The 24,639-nt window shown below is 37.4% G+C and overlaps 1 protein-coding gene and 1 long non-coding RNA gene across 2 annotated transcripts; one reads left to right on the forward strand and one right to left on the reverse strand.

The window, feature by feature from the left end:
* The first annotated feature begins 10,003 nt into the window (after nt 1-10,003).
* Nucleotides 10,004-10,646, forward strand: LOC131998507 (uncharacterized). The gene is made up of 2 exons (XR_009398749.1): nt 10,004-10,346; nt 10,417-10,646. It is a non-coding gene; the product is annotated as an uncharacterized LOC131998507 (long non-coding RNA).
* A 4,183-nt stretch (nt 10,647-14,829) lies between these two features.
* On the reverse strand, nt 14,830-19,086 carry LOC131998502 (uncharacterized). Its single transcript, XM_059370810.1, has 3 exons — nt 18,820-19,086; nt 15,585-18,738; nt 14,830-15,435 (listed from the first exon to the last, which is right to left on the reverse strand). The coding sequence occupies exon 2, from the start codon at nt 17,850-17,852 to the stop codon at nt 16,053-16,055; it is 1,800 nt and encodes a 599-aa protein (XP_059226793.1). The 5' UTR covers nt 17,853-18,738; nt 18,820-19,086; the 3' UTR covers nt 14,830-15,435; nt 15,585-16,052.
* Nucleotides 19,087-24,639: the final 5,553 nt, after the last annotated feature.

The raw sequence follows: 24,639 nt of genomic DNA on the forward strand, positions 1-24,639 counted from the left end.
CAAATCGGATAAGAATTGTGCCCTCTAGAGGGTCAAGAAGTCAAGACCCAAGATCGGTTTATATGGTAGCTATATCAGGTTATGGACCGATTTGAACCATACATGGCACAGTTGTTGGGTATCATAACAAAACACGACGTGCGGAATTTCATTCCAATCAGATAAGAATTGCGCCCTCTAGAGGGTCAAGAAGTCAAGACCCAAGATCGGTTTATATGGTAGCTATATCAGGTTATGAACCGATTTGAACCATACTTGGCACTGTTGTTGAATATCATAACAAAACACTTCGTGCAAAATTTCATCCCAATCGGATAAGAATTGCGCACGCTAGAGGCTCAAGAAGTCAAGACCCAAGATCGGTTTATATGGCAGCTATATCAGGTTATGGACCGATTTGAACCATACTTAGCACAGTTGTTGGATATCATAGCAAAACACGTTATGCAAAATTTCATTCCAATCGGATAAGAATTGCGCACGCTAGAGGCTCAAGAAGTCAAGACCTAAGATCGGTTTATATGGCAGCTATATCAAAACATGGACCGATATGGCGCATTTACAATACCAACCGACCTACACTAATAAGAAGTATTTGTGCAAAATTTCAAGCGGCTAGCTTTACTCCTTCGAAAGTTAGCGTGCTTTCGACAGACAGACGGACGGACGGACGGACGGACGGACGGACGGACGGACAGACGGACGGACATGGCTAGATCGACATAAAATTTCACGACGATCAAGAATATATATACTTTATGGGGTCTCAGACGAATATTTCGAGTAGTTACAAACAGAATGACGAAATTAGTATACCCCCCATCTTATGGTGGAGGGTATAAAAAGATTTTAAAATCCATAAATGAAACAACCGAAACCACTTGTTTAAAGTTATTGAAAAAAGTGTGTGACGTGAAGTGCCCAGCCTGCCACAAGGCACTTTATCCATATAAAGCCAAGGTACAGTTCCAGTGTACAGTTCCGGGAAAAATTGCATGAAGTGAGTTATATGATAGACTCGAATTTCGTCAGATCAAAAGTCCAATTTCTACACCAAGAATATTTCTGTATGTTGAACTCAAAATATTTGTCAAACTCAACGCATAGCCAGTGAGTGCGAAAAGGAGATAAGTTGTTTCGTTGTATAAAGGTGCCATCCTCGCCACAGCTTGCTTTTGGTGTTTAGTGCTTAAATGGTTTTTATTCTAATCGCTGCAATATATGAAAACATAAGACTTGAAGATTACTTTGTGCGTTTTATTTTCATTGAAGCGTCCAGCAAGTGACGAAAGATTTTTGAGAAATATTGTTTTGAAACATCGAAAGGGATTTGATGGTTTGCTATTTGGAAACAATAGATATCAGACTCCAATATTCCGTTCACAATTTTTATCTTGGTAGAGTTCACAGTGCAGATTTTTGTCGGCAAACCTGGTGAAATTTTATGTGGAAATAAGGCAAATTTCATTGCATTTTTTTTAATCGTGTTTAATTTCATTTCTTATTTCGGTTGCATTCGGGTTTTCGATTATAGAAGAGGTTTGGTTCAAAAGGAGATATGGCCCTTTCAAATTTTATTAGAATGTCTGATGCCTTAATGGAGTTTAACGCTGAGCTCGTAAACGAACCTTTGCTTCAGTCCTCCATACATTCTCTTGAAGTACATAAAGATGAACTTAGGGAGATTTGGCAAAGAACCAAACCCACATACGAAGCCAGCTTAACGGAGTTGATCGGAGGAGATAATAAGGCTGATATAGAAACATTAAAGGCTAGGTACCATTCGACGTATAGGACGTATGTCGAATGTGTGTCCAAGATTGGTGAAATAGTAGAAAGGAAGAGGAAATCATCCATTCAGTCCAATATTTGTCCGCCAACTAGGAGTGATTCTCATCCGACTCCACAGATTACTTTACCGCCTTGTGACACAGAGGTATTTGCTGGAGATTACCTCTCCTGGCCGACTTTCCGGGACCTCTTTACCGCTTTGTATATTCAAAATACAAGGCTGACTCCAGTAGAGAGGCTATTTCATTTGAATTCGAAAACCCGGGGGGAGGCCAGGGATATTGTTTGGAAGGCTCCCCTTACGAATGAGGGCTTTCAAGTAGCGTGGGATGCACTGTCAGTTCGGTTCGAGAATAAAAGGCTGCTTTTGAATAGCCAATTGAGGTCCCTTTTCAATTTGCGCAAAATTTCCAATGAGTCTTGTGAATCCATTAAAGAGATTCAGACCACGATCAACGGAATAATATCTTCTTTGAGGCTATACCAGATCGAAATATCTAGCTGGGATCCAATATTCGTATATATTTGCTCTTCTCGCTTACCGGAAACCACCTTATCATTGTGGGAACAGTCAGTGAAGAATAAAACAGACTCTCCTTCTTGGGTGGAGCTCAACTCTTTTTTGACATGTCGGTATCAGACTTTGGAGACCGTCAAGGACTTCCAGACTTCATCTTCCTTGAGACCTGATCCTGGGTCAAAAAGTGGAAACGTTCCAAATCCCAACGCAAAGAGTTCGACTCCTAAGAAATTTAATTCGTACCGAAATGGCGTGCTTATCCCCTCTTGTAAGTTGTGTCCGAATGAGAGTCACACAATCCGTTTGTGCTCGAAATTTACAAATATGTGCCATTCGGAAAAGCTTGCTACGATTAAGCAGTTGAAACTATGCATGAATTGCTTTTCCAAAGGACATATTTTGAAGGATTGCAAGAGCACTTTTAATTGCCAAAAATGCAATAAGAGGCACAATACTCTTTTACATCGGAATGGTAGCGAGGAGGAGATTGAACCTTCTGGAACCCAAGAACTACAGTCCACTTCAAATACCGAGTCTGAGACTCCAATTCAGTCCTGTTTTGCGACGAATTCTAAGTCCGTGCTTCTGGGAACGGCAATTGTTCATATAGTTTATAATGGTGAAATATTCAAGGCCAGAGCTTTACTTGATTCAGGGTCGGAGGCGTCCTTCATATCCGAACGTATGTTCAATATGTTGAAGCTTCCATCCCGACGTACCGCTGCTCATGTTTCCGGCCTCAACGAGACCGTTTCCGCCAGGTCTCGAAAGGTGTGTTCGCTTAAACTCAGTTCCCCGGTTGATTGCAACTTTTCTTTAGATGTTTCCGCTTTCGTAATTCCAAAACTTACTTCGTGTTTGCCTACGTTTTCAGCTTCCAAAGAAATGTTTTCGAAATTACCAGAAATCCATCTGGCAGATCCCGATTTTTATCGATCGTCTTATGTTCATTCTGATAGGGGCAGACGTCTTTCCGATTGTAATGCTTCAAGGGGTTATTAACCCTGTATGTGGTACTCTTATGGCCCAAGAAACGAGATTTGGTTGGATCTTAACGGGTCCAATCCAAACTGAGTCCATTTCTGTTTTTCAAACCACAGTCTTAATGGGGAACGAAGCTGCCTTGGATCAGCAAATTTTAAGGTTTTGGGAAATGGAGGACATTCCCAAGGGGACTTATATGTCCGAGTCTGATAGATATTGCGAGGTGAATTTCTGTAGGACAACAAGACGAGATAGCTCTGGTAGATTTGTTGTAACGCTCCCTTTTAAGCCAGAATATCCGACCGAAATTCGACTTGGCGAGTCTAGAAAGATAGCACTGGCACAATACATTCGCAATGAAAATAGACTATCAAGAGACCCTCAACTTAAAAGGCAGTATGATGACGTTTTGTTAGAGTATATCCAACTAGGGCACATGAAGGAAGTTTCATCCATTTCCGAATCTCCAGAAGTCAAAATCCATTATTTGCCCCATCATGCCGTTGTTCGTCCTGACAGCGTTACGACCAAGGTCCGTGTTGTTTTCAACGCGTCCAACCCCACTTCCAACGGGTTAAGTTTAAATGACATCCTCCATCCAGGACCACCCTTGCAACGTGACCTTTGCATTCTATTGCTGCAATGGCGGCTATACAAAATCGTTTTCAGCAGCGACATTGAAAAAATGTATCGCCAAATTTGTGTAGATCCAAAACACATACCATTCCAAAGAATTCTGTTCCGGAAATCCCCCCAGGAGGATGTACAAGAATTCGAACTGCAGACAGTAACGTTTGGTGTAAATTGTGCACCATTTTTGGCCCTCCGTACTATTCAACAGTTGGCTTCCGATGTTAAGGATTTATATCCTTTGGCTAGCGGGGTGTTGAATTCTAGCATGTATGTTGATGATGTCCTCGGTGGAAGTCATGACATAAACTCCGCTATTGAATGCCAAAAACAGTTAATTGACGCATTGAACTCTGCTGGCTTCTCCTTAAGGAAATGGGTGTCAAACTCCAAGGATTTCCTTCAATTCATTCCAAAATCAAACCTTCTTAGCAATGAATTCCTCGAATTTGAGGATTCGAGTAAGGCGAAAATGTTAGGAGTACGGTGGAATGCTAAACTAGACGAATTTTATTTTGTAGCAGGAAAGATTAAATCCGAGTTGAATCCTACTAAAAGAAGCATCCTTTCGAATATATCCAAGTTGTTCGACCCAGCAGGGTGGTTATGCCCTTTCATTGTTCTCGCGAAGCTTCTTATGCGGGATATATGGGCCTCCAAAATAGGGTGGGACGAGTTTTTACCTCCTAAACTACTTTGCACTTGGCAGACTTTTTACGAGAATTATCCAAAAATTGAGAACATCCAGATTCCACGTTGGGTGTGTTATACGCCAGAGAGCGATATACAACTTCATGGATTCTGCGATGCCTCAGAGAAGGCATACGCTGCATCGCTCTATCTTCGGGTTACAACTCCCAATGGCGACATAATCACACATCTTTTAATCTCCAAATCTCGGGTAGCCCCGTTAAAAACGATATCTATTCCGAGGCTCGAGCTCTGTGGAGCATTGCTACTGGCACAAGCCATCGAATCTGTTTCAGGCTCTATTCCCAGCTGCAAAGTGTTTTGCTGGACAGATTCGATGATCGTTTTGGCCTGGTTAAAGAAACCTCCATTTCTATGGAAAACGTTTGTCGCCAATCGCGTCTCGAAAATTGCTGCAGTCGTGCCTGCCGACAATTGGGCTCATGTCCAATCAGGCGATAACCCAGCTGATTTGGCTTCTCGTGGGGCTTTCCCTCAAGATTTATTTCAGAACGATCTGTGGTGGTATGGTCCATTTTGGCTAAGGCTACCTTCCAGCTTATGGCCAATTCAAATGTCAGGTGACGTCGATGGGACAAAGTTTTCCATAGAAATGGAGGTTTCTTTAACCAGGCCAAAACGATCATCGAATCTCTCCCGGTGGTGGTCCTTCGACTGACTCCAGTAGAGAGGCTATTTCATTTGAATTCGAAAACCCGGGGGGAGGCCAGGGATATTGTTCGGAAGGCTCCCCTTACGAATGAGGGCATACGTAGCGTGATAATGATGTGGCATTGCATGCAGGGGTGGGAGTTGTGTGGCATGAACACAAATTTTTGGTTTGAAAAATAGAAATGTCAACTCAAAGTCATCCAAATGTCAGATTTAACTTCGATTTTTGAATTGAAAACAACTTTTTAGTAATCTTTTAAATATTTTCTCTTTATGGCATTTTCATAGTTTCTATTAGAACGTCGCGATGATACCCCTTTTTCCAAATATCTATTTAGTCTTCGAAAGTTCATTGTAGTTTCTTTATTTCAAATGGAATTTCGTTTACTTTTCCAATTTTAACAGACGTTTTAAAATTTAAATTTGATTTCCGAACTTTGGTAAATTGAAAGGTCATGTCAAATTTCTTTAGATTTTTCTTTTTGAATTTTTTTGCTCTTCGTCGATTCAATTTCCATTTCTATTTTGATTTCCCATCTAAAATTGGGAAAATAGACACAAAGACAGATGGAAACTTAGAAAATGGGAGTTAACATCTTGAACTTCCAATCGAAGTGTGAAAATGCAATCAGAAATTTTGAAGTCGATCTGAAAATAGAAAATATAAGTGAAAACAAGTAAAAGCGTGCTAAGTTCGGCCGGGCCGAATCTTATATACCCTCCACCATGGATCGCATTTGTCGAGTTCTTTTTCCGGCATCTCTTTTTAGGCAAAAAAAAAGATATAAGAAAAGATTTGCTCTGCTATTAAAGCGATATCAAGATATGGTCCGCTTTGGACCACAATTAAATTATATGTTGGAGACCTGTGTAAAATGTCAGCCAATTCGAATAAGAATTGCGCTCTTTGTGAGCTCAAAAATAAAATAGAGAGATCGATTTATATGGGAGCTGTATCGGGCTATGGACCGATTCAGACCATAATAAACACGTATGTTGATGGTCATGAAAGAATCCGTCGTACAAAATTTCAGACAAATCGGATAATAATTGCGACCTCTAGAGACTCAAGAAGTCAAGATCCCAGATCGGTTTAAAATGCAGCTATATTAGGTTATGAACCGGCTTGTACTTTATTTGACATAGTTGTTGAAAGTAACAATAAAAAACACCTTGCGAAATTTCAGCTAAATTGGATAAGAATTGCGCCCTCTAGAGGCTCGAGAAGTCAAGACCCAAGATCGGTTTATATGACAGCTATATCAGGTTATGGACCGATTTGAACCATACTTGGCACAGTTGTTGGATATCATAGGAAAACACGTCGTGCAAAATTTCATCCCAATCGGATAAGAATTGCGCACCCTAGAGGCTCAAGAAGTCAAGACCCAAGATCGGTTTATATGGCAGCTATATCAAAACATGGACCGATATGGCCCATTTACAATACCAACCGACCTACACTGATAAGAAGTATTTGTGCAAAATTTCAAGCGGCTAGCTTTACTCCTTCGGAAGTTAGTGTGCTTTCGACAGACAGACGGACGGACGGACGGACATGGCTAGATCGACATAAAATGTCACGACGATCAAGAATATATATACTTTATGGGGTCTCAGACGAATATTTCGAGTAGTTACTATCAGAATTTCGAAATTAGTATACCCCTCATCTTATGGTGGAGGGTATAAAAAAGGATATAAGGAAAGATTTGCTCTGCTATTAGAGTGATATCAAGATATGGTCCGGTTCGGACCACAATTAAATTATATGTTGGAGACCTGTGTAAAATTTCAGCCAATTCGTATAAGAATTGCGCCCATTGGGGCTCACGAAGTAAAATAGAGAAAACGATTTTTATGGGATCTGTATCGGATCCGATTCAGACCATAATAAACACGTTTGTTGATGGTCATGAGAGGATCCGTCGTACAAAATTTTAGGCATATCGGATAATAATTGCGACCTCTAGGGGTCAAGAAGTCAAGATCCCAGATCGGTTTATATGGCAGCTATATCAGGTTATGAACCGATTTGAACCTTATTTGACACAGTTGTTGAAAGTAAAAATAAAATACGTCATGCAAAATTTCAGCCAAATCGGATAGGAATTGCGCCCTCTAGAAGCTCAAGAAGTCCAATCCCCAGATCTGTTTATATGACAGCTATATCAGGTTATGGACCGATTTCAACCATACTTGGCACAGTTGTTGGATATCATAACGAAACACGTCGTGCAAAAAATCACTCAAATCGGATAAGAATTGTGCCCTCTAGAGGCTCAAGAAGTCAAGACCCAAGACCGGTTTATATGGCAGCTATATCAGGTTATGGACCGATTTAAACCATACTTGGCACAAAACACGTCGTGCAAAATTCCATTCTGATCGGATAAGAATTGCGCACTCTAGAGGCTCAAGAAGTCAAGACCCAAGATCGGTTTATATGGCAGCTATATGAAAACATGAACCGATATGGCCCATTTACAATACCAACCGACCTACACTAATAAGAAGTATTTGTGCAAAATTTCAAGCGGCTAGCTTTACTCCTTCGGAAGTTAGCGTGCTTTCCACAGACAGACGGACGGACGGACGGACGGGCGGACATGGCTAGATGGACATAGAATGTCGCGATGATCAAGAATATATATACTTAATAAGATCTCAGACGAATATTTCGAGTAGTTACAAACAGAATGACGAAATTAGTATACCTCCCATCTTATGGTGGAGGGTATAAAAAAACAAATTGAAACTATGGGCGAATATCTTTGGCGTGGAAAGTGCCAATGAGTTTGACGATTAGTCTTCCAGTATATAATAATTTGTGCCAACTTTTTCTTTTATTTATGCCTTGAGAAATAGTGGGCAAAATTTCGAATTGAATGCCTTTTTATACCCACCACCGAAGGATGGGGGTATATTCATTTTGTCATTCCGTTTGCAACACATCGAAATATCCATTTCCGACCCTATAAAGACGATCTAGACATATCCGTCCGTCTGTCCGTCTGTCTGTTGAAATTACGCTACAGTCTTTAACAAGTAAAAGCGTGCTAAGTTCGGCCGGGCCGAATCTTATATACTCTCCACCATGGAGCGCATTTGTCAGTTCTTTTCCCGGCATCTCTTCTTAGGCAAAAAATGATATAAAAAAAGAAAGAAAGAAAAATCTGCTATTAGAGCGATATCAAGATATGATCCGGTTTAGACCACAATTAAATTATATGTTGAAGACCTGTGTAAAATGTCATCCAATTCGAATAAGATTTAAGCCCTTTGGGGGCTGAAGAAGTAAAATAGAGAGATTGATTTATATGGGAGCTGTATCGGCCTATTGACCGATTCAGACCATAATAAACACGTATGTTAATGGTCATGAGAGAATCCGTCGTACAAAATTTCAGGCAAATGGGATAATTATTGCGACCTCTAGGGGCTCAAGAAGTCAAGATCCCAGATCGGTTTATATGGCAGCTATATCAGGTTCTGAACCGACTTGTACTTTATTTAACATAGTTGTTGAAAGAAACAATAAAAAACGTCTTGCGAAATTTCAGCCAAATCGGATAGAAATTGCGCCCTCTAGAAGCTCAAGAAGTCAAGTCCCCAGATCTGTTTATATGACAGCTACATCAGGTTATGAACCGATTTGAACCATATTTGGCACAGTTGTTGAATATCATAACAAAATACTACGTGCCAGAATTCATTCAAATTGGATAAGAATTGCGCCCTCTAAAGGCTCAAAAAGACAAGACCCAAGATCGGTTTATATGACAGCTATGTCAGGTTATAGACCGATTTGAACCATACTAGGCACAGTTGTTGTATATCACAACAAAACACGTCGTGCAAAATTTCATTCCAATCGGATAAGAATTGCGCACTCTATAGGCTCAAGAAGTCAAGACCAAAGATCGGTTTATATGGCAGCTATATCAGGTTATAGACTGATTTGAACCATACTAGGCACAGTTGTTGTATATCACAACAAAACACGTCGTGCAAAATTTCATTCCAATCGGATAAGAATTGCGCACTCTAGAGGATCAAGAAGTCAAGACCCCAGATCGGTTTATATGGCAGCTATATCAGGTTATAGACTGATTTGAACCATACTAGGCACAGTTGTTGTATATCACAACAAAACACGTCGTGCAAAATTTCATTCCAATCGGATAAGAATTGCGCACTCTATAGGCTCAAGAAGTCAAGACCAAAGATCGGTTTATATGGCAGCTATATCAGGTTATAGACTGATTTGAACCATACTAGGCACAGTTGTTGTATATCACAACAAAACACGTCGTGCAAAATTTCATCCCAATCGAATAAAAATTGCGCGCTCTAGAGGCTCAAGAAATCAAGACCCAAGATCGGTTTATATGGCAGCTATATCAAAACATGGACCGATATGGCCCATTTACAATACCAACCGACCTACACTAATAAGAAGTAGTTGTGCAAAATTTCAAGCGGCTAGCTTTACTCCTTCGGAAGTTAGCGTGCTTTCGACAGACAGACGGACGGACGGACGGGCAGGCGGACGGACATGGCTAGATCGACATAAAATGTCGCGACGATCAAGAATATATATACTTTATGGGGTCTCACACGAATATTTCGAGTAGTTACAATCAGAATGACGAAATTAGTATACCTTATATACTCTTATGGTGGAGGGTATAAAAATGTAAATCAAATACGAAATGAACGTGTATCATGAAACTGAAAATTTAAAAAACTGATTGGATTGAATAAACTGAAAAAATAAAATGAAGATGGAATGGACGAAGGAAAAAAATTCTTGTACAAAAATCGAATTTCAAGTTGCCATGACGTTTCAATTTCCAAACCAAAGTTCAGAATTCAAACAAACAAAAATTGAAAAAAAAATACAAAAAACAATCCCATTGGAAATTGAGAAAAGACAATGGAATGTCAAAGACAAAATAAAAATGTAGAAAAAGGAGGCGAAAATCGAGAAGTTCCAAATGAAACTGCAATCAGAAATTAAGAAATGGAAGCAAAAAGGAATATATTTATAAAAAGGGTTTAAAATTTATAAATCGAATTCGAAATAAACGTGAATATGGGTCTCAATAAGCCTTATTTCTTTTCAGCAACAAAATTTGGAATCCAAATTGAAAGTTATAAACAAAACGACTAGATTGAGGAAACTCAAAAATCGAAATGAAAATTGAATAGACGAAGAGAAAATATCGATTATAAATGGGTAAACCGGTAAATGACAGTACCCGACAAGCCCTGCAAATTTTTCCATATAGCTGTCATATATACCTATCTCCCAATTTACATTATTGTCTCCATTAAAGGCATATTTATTATCGAATTTCGCTTAAACTTGAAACAGTGAATTTAGTCGGACCTCTTTATATCCATGATGTGTATGGTCCATATCGGATCATATTTGAATACACATAGCTGCTATATAGACCGACCTCTTGATTTATTTCGGCACCGGATAGCTGTGAGCACTGCACAGGTTGAAACATTGAGGCCCGATCGGATGCGGATAGTGGACTGCTCCATACGGAGTAGCTGCAACGGCAGTCGCGGACAGTCAGCTGTATCGAGCGGAGAGTCTCAGTGAGAGGCCGGGCGGCACCGGATCTTGCACAAATATCGAATGCCTATGATGATCGATATGATAAGTCGATTTATTGGTGCCTTTAAACAACCAGTGGCCACACTGTTTCCGCGGCGATCGGTCTATTGGACTGGATTGAGGAGCTTGCTCACCTATAGGAGCTTGACGAGGATCGCCACCTCCACATGAAAATGTGGCTACAACACAAAAACCTCTTGATTTATGTATTTGTACCCATTAAAGGCGCATTTATGACCAAATGTATTTGACTTCTCGATATCCGTGCCGAATATAGCTTGGGTTTGACCATATTTGGATATACCTGTCAAATAGACCGATTTCGCTGGTAATGATCATGGGCCCATACAAGACGCATTTTTAATTTGATATCGGCACCGAATATGGTTAAGGACGTTCCATATTTGTATATAGCTGCCACATACACCTGTATATCGATTGAATATCTTCGGCCTTTGACATATAACCGTGATGGTGGGAACCCCAAGTTCAGCGCGGCCCTACTTAATGCGTTTTTACTTCTATTTTTATTTCATTACTAAATTTGACATATAGGTTAAATAGACACCGCTTAATCTGCTGTCAATTTGATCTCCTCCATTATACAAATGGAAATTGTCGCTTTACAAAGTTTAGTTCCATAGTTTCTTAATAAGCTAGGGTAAAATTACTTAGTGCACTTAGTGTACTTAGTGCATTTATTTGTAACGTCCACAATGAGAAGAAAAGTATACCGATCAACTCAGAATCGTTTTCTGATTCGCTGTACAATGTACAGATCGCATTTTCAATCTTATTTACTTCAAATTTGCGGTAAGTCAATATTTGACTTAGAGACGAGCACTATTGAAAGTGGATGGGATAGTGATATATTTAGATATAGCCCTCATATATGTGTTCGCCCGATTTATACCAACATTGCAATTATGTCGTTCATATTTTGATATAGCCCGAATATTATATATCACCAAATTTTGATTCATGGCGCCTTTGAACCCGCATTTATTAGCAGATTTTTTCAAAATTCTGCCAAATGTTTTTATACACCACCGAAGGTATGGGAGTGTATCCATTATGTCATTGCCTCTGCAACACATCGAAATATTAATTTTCGACACTACAAAGTATTTCTTTTCTTCCATTTGTTAATATTCAGCCTGTTAACATTCAGCTTGCACAGACATCAACTCGTTTTAACTGTATAATTTAAAAGGACAATACGATTCCCCAAAAACGGGTAATTCAAATCGCATGAAGCAAGTAAATTGTAATATTGTTTTTTATAAACACAGCTCCAAGTACTGTCAACCAGTACAATAATCCAATGGGTATTGCACGAGAAAATAAAAACCAAAATGTTCCTCCTGTAAGGATCACTAAATACTACTTATAAATTTCCCATGAACATTCCGTTAAGGAACTAGGGATCAGAAAATGAAACGATTCAGATGTTTTCTAAAATCAAATGAACTAAACGAGTCAATGTAGGAATTGAATTAAAATTGTTTGAACATTTATTTGATGTTGTTGTTGTGTTACCAGTGTGTTGTACACTGAGCCGGCAGCCCTTGCCGATGGAGCACTCCATCGGGTCAATCCGGTACGTGCAACCGGCTGCCACGGGATTGTTAATTTGATAATAAATGTTTGCTATATTTAAAGTATGTGTTTCAATAAAGATATTGTTTCTTTTGCTTCAACAATGTAGAAAAGGTTCGTTTTAATTAACATATTAATGAACTTAGAACTATTTACGTAATATGTAAATAATTTTTGTGTTTATAACACGCAAAGCCTCTTTTATTTGAAAAAAATATACAGCGGTCAAAAAAAGTATTCATCATTCAATGTTTTTTTTTTAATAAGTCTACAAAAGACAATTGGAATAAAAACATATTAAACTAATGATGCAGTAGTGCTTGTGTGATATATATGTACACAATTTCATTGTTTTTAAAGAAAAAAATAGTATTTATTGGAACAAAAAGGGCCATTTTACAGCTGAACACAAAAAATTAAACAAAAAAAGTATTCATCATTGCAAAAAAACAAAAAAATAACATAATTTAAAAAAATTAATACTTTGTTATTCGACCACCGCGTCTTATAACTTCTTTTAAACGGTTTGACATCGATTGGACTAATTTAGCGGTTATATTTTGGTCTATATTAGTCCATTCCTCCATTATCACCTGTTGCATTTGACTCTTGCTCGAAAAATTGCGCGTTCTCAATTTGCGTTCGAGATGTTCCCAAAGATGTTCAATTGGGTTCAAGTCGGGACTTTGAGGAGGAGTTTTAATGACTTTGGGGCAGTTATACAGCATCCACATCTTGGTATTTAAAGCAGAATGTTTGGGGTCATTATCTTGATAATATTGAAAGTTATTACCAAGCCCAAGTTTTACAGCACTATCTTTTAAATTCCTCTTTAAAATGTCAATGTAATACTTATGATCCATTACTCCATTAATAATTTCAAGATTTCCCGCTCCTGAAGCCGCCATACACCCCCAAACCATTAAACCACCTCCACCATGTTTTACAGTAGCAACTGTGTTTCGTTCTTCAAGCTCTGTATTTGGTTTTCTGTACACTATGACCTTTCCATCGCACCCAAAAAGATTAAACTTGCTCTCGTCTGCAAAAATGACTGTTTTCCAAAATGATTCGGGCTGTTTTACATACATTTTTGCGAAGTTTAGCCTTTTCACTCGGTTTATTTTATTTATAAAGGGCTTCTTACGTGCAGTTCTTCCTCTGTAACTATGCCTTTTGAGTGTATTTCGAATTGTTTGTGTAGTAACTTCCTTCCCTAAATATTCCATAGTGTTTTTACGAAGAATGGTCGCATTTGTCTTCGGAGTTTTCTGAACTTGCCGCACTAGCCAACGCACATCTCCAACTGAAAGTGCTTTTGGTCGACCAGATCTTGGTTTATTGTCAACAGTTTTCGTTTCTGTCCACTTTCTGATGATGGATTGTATAGTAGATCGTGGTCTATTTAATATTTCACTGATAGCTTTTTGAGTTAAACCATTCCTGTGGTGTTTTATTATCAAAACTTTTACCTCATCAGAAACCTCGTTTTGCTTACGACCCATTTTGACAAAAACTATATTTTCAATGAAATTAAATATTTGCTGTCAAGGGCAAAGCCTCCTTTACTAAATAAAACAGAAAAGGGGGATTCCCAAATAATATTTGAATTTGATTTTGATGATAGCACATCAATGATGAATACTTTTTTTGTTCTGTTTTTGGTGTTATTATATAAAATTGCATTTCTTGCGCTAATTAAATTTATTTTTTGAATTTATTTTAAAACATATTACGAAAAATAAACTATTGCATAAAACTGCATTATTTGTTTACTTTAAATTTTCTTCAATTACCCAAAATAAGTGAATTTATTATCAATTTTGCTAATGATGAATACTTTTTTTGACCGCTGTATATAGTTTCCTTATTTTATTATATATATGAGTGAATCTTAGACTATTTGCATAAACTTTAAGAAGAAATTATTTAGGGAAAATTTGTGTAATTTGGAAAGTTTATATCTATATTTAGTACAAGAGTATTCTAGATTTTGATAAAAAAAAGCAAAACCGTTTTCTGTTTTATTGAAGTGTTTTAATGAAGTCGACATAAAATATATTTATTGAAGAAAAATTACTGAAATTAATGTTTGATAAATAAATTCTCTTTTTGCAATTGAATTAAATTTTTTTTCTTGGTTTAAAAAAAAAAAAAAATGTAGTTTTGATCTTATTTATATCAACCCACCTTACCCTATGAGATTGATACAAAGAAAAATATAATCAAGTTATAGCTTGTTTGATGTAAATTTTTTGTTCTTGTGGCAATGACATATAAAATCCTCTTTCAATGTTAAAAAAAGCTATAAAGTTTTAATTTTGTTTTATTAAATTAGTGTTTTGCACGTTCAGTTAAGAAAATTGTTAAAAATTATGATATTCAATACATATAGTAAATTACAACTGATATTGTGTTGCATTCCGAGCCATAAGACTTTTAGCATGAATGCTATGCCCTATGATTGGTCAAATTTGACTGCAAACAATTCCTTGGAAGTTTAAAACAAGAAACAGATCACTTAAACTTAAAAGCTAAGAGTCCAGCTCTTCCGGAGACGAAAAGCTTTATATATAACATATGCTTTGGTCTCACTAAATGAATGTGTATTAAGATAAGACAGGCTATTGTAATAAAACAAATACATACACAAATTGAAAAAAAAAAATGGAAAAAGTACTCCAACACGGTGACAAACTAATTCCTTCGATTTTTTTTTTTAATTTGTTGTGGATCCATGATTTTAATTGTGCAGGAGCACGATGGCGGAGAGAACTATATTTTGTTATAGCCGACTGGCATGCTTGCAATGAAGGTAGTTTTTCCAAACGGTCGATTTCCCCAAATTCTTGTTCCATTTCTTCAATTTCGTTAATACTTCATCGAGTCCGTGTCGTCTTTCCGTAAGGTGATGCTAAATAAAATAAAAAATGGAAATTTAGTCTTGGATTGCCAAAGCGTATTGCAGAAATTTTATTTGCAAATGTGCGAGTATACATTACTTTATGGTAACATGAAAAAGATAAACAAAATACTTTTTTGTTGGAACTCCCAACTACTTACTATTTCTTTTTCAATCTGATTTTTGTCTTCTTTCTTCCTCAAAATCATATTCTGATTCCAGATCAGTTATATTTATTGCATTGTCCATGGTCTCGTCTTTCGTTTCTCCATCACTGTCTCCGTCACTGCTATCAACATTGACCCCATTTTCGATGCTTTCATTATCGTTCTCACCGTCCTGGTTATCTATATGGTTCTCCTCAACTTCGTCGTCATCCTCATCATCTTGGTCATATACTGCTGCTGATTCCAGAAGTTTAGAAACTGTTGTGATTTCCGCCACTGGCACTGGAAGTCGATAATGGCTCTTATGTATGTCTTTGTGATGGCCAAGGAAGTTTGCTAGGGTGTCGGCTGAAGCTTCCCCAATATTTAAAAGTGAGGTGTGTGTAGCTATATGCTTCCGCAGTATGGTTCCTCTCAATGTATTTGGCATATCTGCACCACATTCTGTTGCGAATTTTCTCATCAACGGACAAGCCCTATAATATTTTTTTCCAAATTGGATTTAACTTTTCGGGAAAAAATGTATGGATTTTTCTTTATTCCAGCTTTTTTGCGATATTTCAATATGGTCTCAATGGCCCTTTGACATAATTCGTCGGACAAAACGCTTACCCCTCTATCCAGTTTGCCAATTAAACTTACTCTTACGAATCTTTTAGCATAATCCATTGATTCTTTTGACATAGTTTTAGCTAAATCTTCCGTCATGTCAGAATCACAGATACTGTTTTTCAATTTATAATTTTCTATCAACAATCTTTCGGGCTCTCCAGCTCTTCTTCGATTAAATATTTGTATATATACCAAAGAGGTCTGAACTAATGTTCTCCATTCATAATAGCTATACTTTGTAAATAAGACTCTCAACGCATTTCTCATTTTTGTGCTTAAATAAGAGTTCATCTTTGTTATGTCGTTTTTCCTGGGTAGGGTTACATGTTTCAATCTTTCCAATTTTTGTTGATCCAATATTGCTCTACAATTGATCTGTATTGGAGTGTCCTCCTCCCAAAGAATCATAAAGTCCTTGAGCTGCTCTTTTAAATCAGAGTTCTGAGATTTTACAAATTCGGATTTCTGTGTATGTCCACACTTTTTTATTAGGGTTGAAAGACTTGATACTACCGAAGGGGTAGCAAAACCGGTGTGCATATTCCATTTTGCTGTATTTCTCAAAGCTAAAACAACATTGTCGTAGAGATATGATTTATATATGTCTTTAAGTTCTTTAACGTCCGGTGATATTTTTTTCATTTGAATTACAAATCGCCCCAAAAGTCTCATGTTGGCCCTTACTTGGTCATGTTGATGATGTGGTACAAGTTTTTCCTCTAATTTATTTCCGAACTTTATTATCAATTCATCATACCGAATCTCCTTTACCAGATTGTCGTTGTTAAGAACCGGAAAAATTTCTAATTTTAATAAATCGCTTGCAGCTGGGTGAATATATTGCGTAAGTTGACGTCCCTCAATTAGATTCTTTCTATTCCCTTTATTTTCGGAACCACAACATTTCTTCAGACGCTTACGAATATTTACTATTTTGTAAACGCCTTTACATTTCTTGCAACAAGTGTAATCCTCCGCAGTTTCACCAGATTTAAGTTTTTGTCGCGTAGTTATTAAAATTCCAGAGTTTTTGCTGCTCATTATGTTGTGGACAAAGTCTCCCTCTTTGCGAAGTTCCTCTAATATCTGCAAACGTTCGAAACTCTTCTTTGGCATTGTCATTGCTCGTTTTATTTGTTTTTCCGATTTGTGTTTCAAGAAAAAATGCCTTGCGAGTTTAGATTGCAACTTACTACAAAAAATGCAAAAATGTTGTTTTGACTTCAGATTGGGATTTTTCAACAATAAATTGTTTATGTTTATGGGATCTTTTATTGGTTTTATTGGTTTGGTTGAAATATCCAAAGATTTTGAATCAAGAAGCAGCGAACCAGGTTGATATTCCGATACTAAGGTTTCTCCAACAGAGCTTGTTGTTTTAGCCGTTGAGTCGTTACCGATTTTCGTAAGATTTTTATTTACAAAATTTAATGGTTCTGCTACTGCTCCGTTGATGGTGTAAGTAGTATTTATTGGATTGATTGAACTATTGCCCATAGTCATATCTGGATTGCTAAAATTCATTCCTGGTTCTAATTTATTATAGACCTCCATACACTTGTGTGCCAATTTAGCCGATTTTCTTCCTTCGATGCTGGAAATGTTTTCGATTTCTACAACAGAGAATGTAGCATCTAAGCTTCCATCCATGTTAGAGCTCCGTTGAATTGGGGTTGTGTCGCTTTCGTATGGATGGTTAATGATATCAATTTGCAATATTTGTGGCAAGTCATCTACAGTGTCAAGAATATTAGAATCCAGGTTTTTGGTATCGTCAACCTGGTTCTGGCAGATACGAGGGTTTGGAATACGACGTTTAGAAAACTTACGGCATTTAGAGCAAGTGAAGTACTAGAGATTTTTTTATGAAACTCAGTTGTGTGGGGAATAGAAAGATTCCGTTTTTGATGATCGTTGATTAAACATTTTTTTGGAATTTGATTGTAGTTTGGAGACTTAGATACATCAGAAAGATTTAATGAAGTCTGATCATCGATTTGGGCGAGTTTATTAGAAGATATACAATCTTCTTGTATAATGGAAGTATCATGTACAATGGATGAAAGTTGATAATTACTGGTTTGGCAGTTTTTGTTAGGAGACCCAAGATTATCTTGCATATTTTGTTAAAATTTGTCGGCAATGGTAGACGAATCTGGATAGTTGTTGGTAAAGGTGCCGACTGTTGTAGTAGAAATGCCAGATTTTGGATCAGAAAAAGGCAAATCAATTTGGCAGTTGATAGGAGACTTAAAATCGTCAAATTCAATTTCGTCAGAAGTTGTGCATAAAAATGGAGTGGTACTAGATGTTGGAGCGACTGAATCAATCTGACAGTTTTTGGAAGAAGATACAAAATCATTGTGTAGATTTGATTCTTGTTTGAGGGAAATGGTTGATGAATAATTTCGAGGATTCGTAGTCGTAAATGCAAAATTCGAAATAGAAGAATGTGTACGGTCATTGTTATTTTCGGCGTAGGAGCTTTTTAGACGTTGTTTTTGTATAATTGTATTTTGGATAAGTAATTTATCGCCTAAAAGGTGTAACGTAAGTTAATCAAAAATACGGTTTAAAATTCGATTTCGTTAAAATAAATGAGGAGTTCATTACTCACCACTTTCTGTGATAAATGTGGCAGAGTAATTACATCCATTATACTTTGCAATGCATTTATTTCCCACAGTTATTTTGACCTTTTTAGAATCAAGTATATACAAATCGTCGTTTTCAAATTGAATGAGAGAAAACTTTTGTCATTTATTTTTTTTTATAAAGGTTTCCTTGGTTTCGGCGGGACAAACTTTATTTGATTCTAGGTTTCTTGATTGTATGTCATGTTTAACTGTTGCTGTCGTTTTTTTTTTTTTTTTTTGATTTTATATTTTCAGGGTATAATCTATCATCTATGAGGGATGTCCAAATATAGTTCTAAGTAATTAATTTCTAAAAAGTTGTGATTCTCGAACTTACCGTTTTTTTTTTTTTTTCAATAAATGTTGCGGAGTATTTGCATCCCCTATATTTTGCAATGCAACTCTTATTGTTGATAAAATTAATACATTTTGTAAAAACTATATAGTAGTCGTCTTCCTCAAATTTAATTTGCGAAAACATTGTTGTTTCTGAAATTGAAAAATACTACATTTAACACAAATAAAAAAAAAACCTTGACGCCGGAGAAGACGGTTAGTGTTGCAACTTATAGTTGTACCTCTATTTTATATCTCTTTAACTGATTTTGCATACTACAATATATGCGATTTTGACAACATATTATTTAATGAAATATCAAACATTTCATAACAGCCGAAATACTTTGAAAACTAGAACGAAAAGTTTGATACAAGATTTAAAATAAAGAATAGCTAATACCAAACACACTTATCGAAATTTGGTCAGATCTATTATTACGTAAGCTTTTAACCTTATTCTGGTTGTCAAAGACGAATTTCATATATCGTGATAAACCCATATTATAATATATGTAGAGTAAGAACAGCCTTTTAGTTGGATTTACATACCACGCACAGCATTTAAGCGTGCTTAAGCAATCAAAAGCACCCACATGCGTTCTTTGGGTAAAGTTACAACCCATATCCATTTTGCTTTACACGATTTTTTTTAAAATAAACTTGTTTTAGTCATTTCCAAAGTTAATTTCAATGGAAATTGAAAAATGTCTCTATTTTAAGAACTGCAAAAACAATTTTTGAGCAGTTAACATATTAAAATCATATGTTTTTCGCCCTGAAACGCGTTCAAGGAGTTGGTTAGCTTATTCCGTCAGATGCGTGCGTGCATTTTTTGTGTAACTCACACAATACAAACCAACCTATTTCTAATAAAAATCAAGATTACGAAAACATACATTGTGTCTATCTATCAAAACAAAAAACGTATGTTTGTAAATGAGCGGTAGACGTGTTAGACTATGTTCAAACCAAAACTGTTTTGAGCAAACGATTCGTTTTCCCTTTATAATGCTCCGAAAACGACTAGTGGTTCTTTTGCAATTTATGAGGGCAAAACGACTCTATGCCACAACAAGTAAAAAGGTGTTAAGTTCGGCCGGGCCGATCTTTGGATACCCACCACCTCGGGTATATATGTAAACCACCTTTCATCAAAATTCGGTGAAAATTTTATACCTTATGTCCCATATCAGTTATATCCAAATATGTTCCGATTTGGACCAAATACTAATAAGTACATTAGCTATATCTAAAAATAAACCGATCTGAACTATATACGACACGGATGTCGAGAAGCCTAACATAAGTCACTGTGCCAAATTTCAGTGAAATCGGATTATAAATGCGCCTTTTATGGGGCCAAGAGATTAAATCAACACATCGGTCTACATGACAGCTATATCCAAATCAGGACCGATTTAGGCCAAGTTGCATAAAAATGTCGAAGAGCCTAACACAAAGCACTGTCCCAAATTTCAGCGAAATCGGACAATTAATGTCGTTTTTATGGGCCCAAAACCTTATGTCGAGAGATCAGTCTCTATGGCAGCTATATTCAAATCTGGACCGATCTGGGCAAAATTGAAGAAATATGTCAAAGGGCCTAACACAACTTACTGTCCCAAATTTCAGCAAGATCGGATAATGAATGTGGCTTTTATGGGCCTTACACCATAAATCGGAGGATCGATCTATATGGCAGCTATATCCAAATCTGAACCGATCTGAGCCAAATTAACGATGAATATTGATGGGCCTTACACAACTCACTGTCCCAAAGTTCAGCGAAATCGGATAAAAAATGTGGCTTTTATGGGCCTTAGACCCTAAATCGGAGGATCGTCTATATGGCAGCTATATCCAAATCTGAACCGATCTGAGCCAAATAGACGAAGGATTGACGAAAAAAGAATCTGTGCAAAATTTCAGCTCAATATCTCTATTTTTAAAGACTGTAGCGTGATTTCAACAGACAGACGGACGGACATGTCTAGATCGTCTTAGATTTTTACGCTGATCAAGAATATATATACTTTATAGGGTCGGAAATGGATATTTCGATGTGTTGCAAACGGAATGACAAAATGAATATACCCCCATCCTTCGGTGGTGGGTATAAAAACGAGTCATTCAAGGCATGTTAGCCCAAATTAAGGCCAAAATTGTACTAAATAAACACATTCCTGAATAATGTAAAAAAAGAATAAGCATGCTAAGTTCGGCCGGGCCCGAAACTTAGCACGCTGTCCGAACAAGAACAATCAAGAGACCGGTTTATATGGGAGCAATACGATATAAAAAAATCATAACCGAACACAATGTGCAAAATTTTACCTAAATAGGGCAAAAATTGCGGCTTCCAGGGGCTAAAGGTGTCAAATCGGGAAATCGGTTTATATAGGAGCTATATAAATTTATACACGCATTTGGACCGAACTTGGCCCAGTTGTTAGAAGTCATGACAGAATATCATCTGCAATACTTCTGCTAAATCGGACAAAAATTGCGGCTTTTAAGGGCTCAAGAAGTCAAATCCGAAGATCGGTTTATATGGGAGTTATATCAGGTTATACACAGATTAAAACCGTACTTGGCATACTTGTTGGAAGTCATAATAAACCACTTTATGCTCAGTTTAAGCCAAATCGGCCAAAAATTGCGGCTTGTAATGGCTCAAGAAGTCAAATCGGTTTATATGCGAGCTATATCAGATTATAAACCGATTTGGACCGTGCTAAGCACAGCTATTGGAAGTCATAACAGAACAATACGTGCAAAATTTGAGCCAAATCGGACAAAAATTAAGGCTTGTAAGGGCTCAAGAAGTCGAATCGGGAGATGGGTTTATGTGGGAGCTATATCTAAATCTGAACCCATATGGCCCATTTGCATTCCCCAACCACCTACGGCTAGCTTTACGCGTTCGACCGCTTTCGTGATTTGCACAGACGGACGGACATGGCTAGATCGACTCAGGACGTCGAGACGATCAATATATATACTTTATCGGGTTTTAGACGAATATTTCGAGGTGTTACAAACGGAATGACTAGCTGTGTTTACTTAGCACAATTTAGGCACTTATTTCGGCTCACATGCTTTGAGTGACTCGTTTTTTGTGGCAAACGAGTCGTTTTACCTTTATAAATTGCAAAAGAAAAACTAGTTGTTTTCGGAGCATTATAAAGGGAAAACGAATCGTTTGCTCAAAACAGCTTTGCTTTTTATACCCTCCACCATAAGATGGGGGGTATACTAATTTCGTCATTCTGTTTGTAACTACTCGAAATGTTCGTCTGAGACCCCATAAAGTATATATATTCTTGATCGTCGCGACATTTTATGTCGATCTAGCCATGTCCGTCCGTCTGTCCGTCCGTCCGTCTGTCTGTCCAAAACACGCTAACTTCCGAAGGAGTAAAGTTAGCTGCTTGAAATTTTGCACAAATACTTCTTTTTAGTGTAGGTCAGTTGGTATTGTAAATGGGCCATATCGGTCCATGTTTTGATATAGCTGCCATATAAACCGATCTTGGGTCTTGACTTCTTGAGCCTCTCGAGTGCGCAATTCTTACCCGATTGGAATGAAATTTTGCACGACGTGTTTTGTTATGATATCCAACAACTGTGTCAAGTATGGTTCAAATCGGTCAATAACCTGATATAGCTGCCATATAAACCGATCTTGGGTCTTGACTTCTTGAGCCTCTAGAGTGCGCAATTTTTATCCGATTGGAATGAAATTTTGCACGACGTGTTTTGTTATTATATCCAACAACTGTGCCGAGTATGGTTCAAATCGGTCCATAACCTGATATAGCTGCCATATAAACCGATCTTGGGTCTTGACTTCTTGAGCCTCTAGAGTGCGCAATTCTTTTCCGCTTGGATTGAAATTTTGCACGACGTGTTTTGTTATGATATCCAATAACTGTGCCAAGTATGGTTCAAATTGGTTCATAACCTGATATAGCTGCCATATAAACCGATCTGGGATCTTTAGTTCTTGAGACTCTAGAGTGCGCAATTCTTATCCGATTGGAATGAAATTGTGCACGACGTGTTTTGTTATGATATCCAATAACTGTGCCAAGTATGGTTCAAATTGGTTCATAACCTGATATAGCTGTCATATAAACCGATCTGGGATCTTTACTTCTTGAGCCTCTAGAGGTCGCAATTATTATCCGATTTGCCTGATATTTTGTACGACGGATTTCTCATGACCATCACCATACGTGTTTATTATGGTCTGAATAGGTCTATAGCCCGATACAGCTCCCATATAAATCGATCTCTCTATTTTACTTCTTGAGCCCCCAAAGGGCGCAATTCTTATTCGAATTGGCTGAAATTTTATACCGGACCATATCTTGATATCGCTCTAATAGCAGAGCAAACCTTTTCTTATATCCTTTTTTGCCTAAGAAGAGATGCCGGGAGAAGATCTCGACAAATGCGATCTATGGTGGAGGGTATATAAGATTCGGCCCGGCCGAACTTAGCACGCTTTTACTTGTTTTCTCTTTGATTCAATTTTGATTTTTGGGTTTTCTCCCGCTTCGCTAAGCCTTCTTTAACTCTCTAATATCTTTTGAGGATGGGGATACGTCTACTACTATGACTTTTAACGCATTCGAATCCTGGCGAGAACATCGGACAAAGCGGTATTTATCCCCCTTAATGTTGGCGATATTTGCGAGGTACAATGCCATGCATGGTCATTTAAAAATTTTTCCACAAAGAGGTGTTGCCTTGCGGGACGCCGATCGGACTCGGCTATAAAAAATTCCCTCATCATTGGGTTTTAACTTGAATCGTATAGCACTCATTGATGCGTGAGAATTTGCCCCTTCTCGGTTCTTGGTGGTAATGTTCTTCCTTAGGGCAATGTTCTCATTAAGGGAGGTATGGCACCTCAGACATTTCGACTCAAATATGGATATCAAATTCGTGCTGCACTTCCAAATCCCTTTAGTTTGAGCCCCATATTGCCATGGCCGGTAAATATGAATTTGAAATTTTGTGGTTGGGGGGCGCGCTGGTTTCTTGGACCCTAATTTTAATACCATATTCGTTTTCTGGTCTCGAATACCTTTCATTTGATACCCTTATTGTGCCCATCGGATCACTTTCGGATATGGGTGGTGTTTTTGGAGTAAGGAGGAGCGTCCGCCTCCACCCGATATCTAAAAAGTATATAGCCTGTGTTTACTTCAAGACCAACCTACACAATCTGTGAAAATTTCAAGGTAATCGGTTCAGCCGTTTTTGAGTCTATACGGAACAAACAAACCGACAAACAAACAAACACAAATTGAATTTCATACATAAGAATTTTTATTTGGTATTTAAATGTTGATGGTCGAATGTAAAAATGATTCGCGAAACTTATGTACACGCCCAGTTCGATTTTAAATTATTAATTTCAAATCGTTTTTAGAAACCCTTTTCATTTTTAC

This window comes from Stomoxys calcitrans, chromosome 1 (assembly GCF_963082655.1).
Source record: "Stomoxys calcitrans chromosome 1, idStoCalc2.1, whole genome shotgun sequence".
NCBI classification, from domain to species: domain Eukaryota; kingdom Metazoa; phylum Arthropoda; class Insecta; order Diptera; family Muscidae; genus Stomoxys; species Stomoxys calcitrans.

Bases quoted from the DNA above. Each gene is read 5' to 3' on its own strand.
- LOC131998502 (XM_059370810.1), bottom strand. From the start codon at position 17,852: ATGGATGGAAGCTTAGATGCTACATTCTCTGTTGTAGAAATCGAAAAC.